General features: G+C 48.0%; 1 protein-coding gene across 1 annotated transcript; it reads left to right on the forward strand.

Annotated features, from left to right (window-relative positions):
- Positions 1-2,282: 2,282 nt before the first annotated feature.
- On the forward strand, positions 2,283-2,975 carry Pmar_PMAR008470 (tyrosyl-dna phosphodiesterase, putative; the record flags this gene model as incomplete). The annotated part of the gene is made up of 1 exon (XM_002784461.1): positions 2,283-2,975. One exon carries the CDS (start codon positions 2,283-2,285, stop codon positions 2,973-2,975), a length of 693 nt encoding a protein of 230 aa, XP_002784507.1.
- Positions 2,976-3,098: the final 123 nt, after the last annotated feature.

The following is a 3,098-nucleotide window of genomic DNA, read 5'->3' on the forward strand; positions in this document are numbered from 1 at the left end:
CTGAGCTATTAAAGACCCATCCACCTCCGTGGATAATATCAATCTCACCATGCAAGAGTGTGTGGATGCGTTCTTGGGTGCCCGACGAGATATGGTACTGGATGCCCTTAATGGCTCGGACCGGGCAATAAGGATTACTAATGCAGGTGGCTTCCGTGTCTATCATTTGGTTTATGCATTATCAGTCTTTGCTGAGCTATGGACTGGTCTGGAATCGGAACTTATAGGTCGCCAAAGGCCATGCGAAATGATCCGTTTATCAACTGATATGGGCGATGCTCATCGTCTTCTTAGAACGATGTCCACTACACTACCATCTGCAGCTGATGCGCCGACTCGTCAGTTGACCTCGAGGCGGCCATCAAAGTCATGACTGACAATGTATAATACAAATCACATCATCGACTCTGCAATGTACCCAATGATGGTATGAAAGCAATTAATCAAGCGGTCAGAGCTCACAGATATCGCCGAGTACTGAACAGCTGTTTGCTAGGGTTCTTCGTAACTTACCTTTCGTTATTCCTCTTTGGTAGTTGTTGTTGTGTGATTGGTGAGCCCAGACCTGCATCATCCATTAACGGTGCTGTATCGACTAGTTTTTTTAATGGTCTTCACACCTTATGACTACTATCCACGATCAGGGTGTATCATCAACAAGGCCCAGCACCCGAGCGCAGCGGTCGAAAAGGGGTACTGATATTCTCGGTGAGTGCTGGAAATCTCCCATCGGGAGTGTTCTGAGTGGATCCAGATTTGGATACTATTCTTTTGACAGGAAAGTACTTGGGACGACATAGCCGTTAGTCGGATTGGACATCATTACGCCAATCAACCATCAACCAGTTTGACTATTAGATGACTCATGAGCGCTGGTGGATGGTAGCAAGGTAGTATCACTGAGGCGCATCGAATACCATCTTTGAAATGAGACACCACCGTAGATTCATGCAGAGTTTCGGCTGCTCTCCATTGAACCCACTTCTCAGCAGCTGGATTGGAGCTGCATGATGAGCATAAATACAGGAGTCCACCATCAGTATATTCTTCTGCAGTGTATTCCTTGGACCATTTTCATGAGTTCACACGGACGGCTAAAACCGGATTTGGCATTGAAAGTCTTACCCTACGATATGGACCCGCTCATAATGTGATTCACGAATTGGAATTATGGCTGCTAGGGCTATGCAATTGAGAGGCCATGAAAAAAGCCTGACGACTGTGTCAACGATGTCGGCTCACCAGATGAACCCGGATACTGTGCATGCGTGCATCCACCTTGAGCAATGAGTTATTGGTATGCATGTATGCTCTCATGCGCGAGCCGCGCCTCAACGGGTTTACGCCTCCCGTCTACACCGCGCTGCTTGACTAAAGCAGCATCACAGTTGCGACTCCTACAGTCTTTCGCTCCTGGCTTCTGGAATATCTTTGTGCTGAGGCACTCTCTCGTGCGTACGACCGCTTAGTTTTTCGCCACACGAGTACAGTCTATGTGTGTGCGTGCCGCTTCGCTCGGGCGAGCATCGCGATTGGGTCATTATTCTCTTCGGCCGAACTTTTGATTCACATGGCATCGGTTTCAGTTTTTATTACCCTCATTTCGTAATGAATAACTCGGAACTCTCAAATGATTTTGAGTTGTCATTGGAAAGGACTATATTTGAGTCCCGAGACGCTACAATGGAAGCTGTAGTCCCACATATCTGGTCAGGAAATCGAACAGCTATCATCGACTGATTCCTCGCGGCCATCGAGTTCCCCAACGCGCCATCCCATTCTGGGCGACCATCTCGATGCCATGGATGATGCTTCTGCATGGTCTATTCATAGGTGTCCGACTCTTGTACTGAGTTGTGTTAACATCTCATCAGCTGCCTTCCAGAGTAGGCTACTACTCCTTGTCGATGGCCTCACCTTCTTCGCTCCTCAACTCGTCTAATAAACGGTATCGTTCTGGAAGCGATGTGTATCGAGGGGGTGCAGCTATAGCAACGTCATCAAGTGATGAAGGATTAGTGGCACAATGGCAGTGGATGACGGGGCCGGGGGAATGGATACCCTATCATAATGCTGACAATATCATCATAGAGAGAGCATTCACATCACAGAAGGATGTTAACATTGCTGCTGATAGGCTGGTTGACTTCACTTCACTGCAACAGCGTAACACACGTACTGGACGTGTACGTCCTATACGCCGGGTATTGTGCAGGAGACATCCAAGCAGCAGCCACATTCCGTCGGATAGCGAGCCATCATCCAAGTCAGGTAACGGTAGTATGGTAGCTAGTGGGGTCCAACGGTTCGATGGGTCTAGGATATACCTCAATAAACTGGGTGGAGATGGGGGCAGCAATGATCCAAATGAGCTCACCTTCGCGGACATTATTGGAGATAAGACTACAATCAAGGCCGTGTTCCTAAGCAGCTTTGGATGCGATATCGAATGGCTTCTGGAACACTTCGCCTTTGGTACACCGATTGTACTCGTGGATGACTATGATAGGAAGCGTGGTGCAATGGCAGAGATACAGCAACCCTTTGGAGAGGTGTGGTCTCAGATGAAGATCGTACATCCCTATTTCGAGACTGGTGGCCTCTATGATAGTGGTACTATGCATGCTAAGCTTATAATCATAGAACGAGCACAAGCTCTTAGAGTATGCATTAGTAGCAGCAACCTGACTCCTCAAGACTGGGAAGGTGTGAGCCAATGCATTTGGGTTGCTGATTTTAAAGCGGCTAATGATTTCGAGGCACCTGCCAGGAAGAGGGTCAAACCTGATCATACATCCGACTTTGGAGATCAGTTGGCTCGGTTCATCGAGACATTTTTCCGTTCCATTCCAGACTCTTCATCCCTATGGAGCTATTGGGTAAAGGTTTTGACTGGCTCGAGGTTCAATGTGAAGCTCCCTAAGGGAGTAGAACTCATTGCTTCAGCACCTGGCTACTGGAAAGGGAGACGATAGAGATAACTGGGGTCATATGAGGCTAAGAGCACTACTGTCTGATGTCCACTCGGAGGAGATACTATTCCAATGCAGCTCTATTGGCTTCCTACCCGCCAGTTTCTTGGCCGACCTATCCAAGTC

The sequence above is a fragment of the Perkinsus marinus genome, assembly GCF_000006405.1.
Source record: "Perkinsus marinus ATCC 50983 genomic scaffold scf_1104296935238, whole genome shotgun sequence".
NCBI lineage: Eukaryota > Perkinsozoa > Perkinsida > Perkinsidae > Perkinsus > Perkinsus marinus.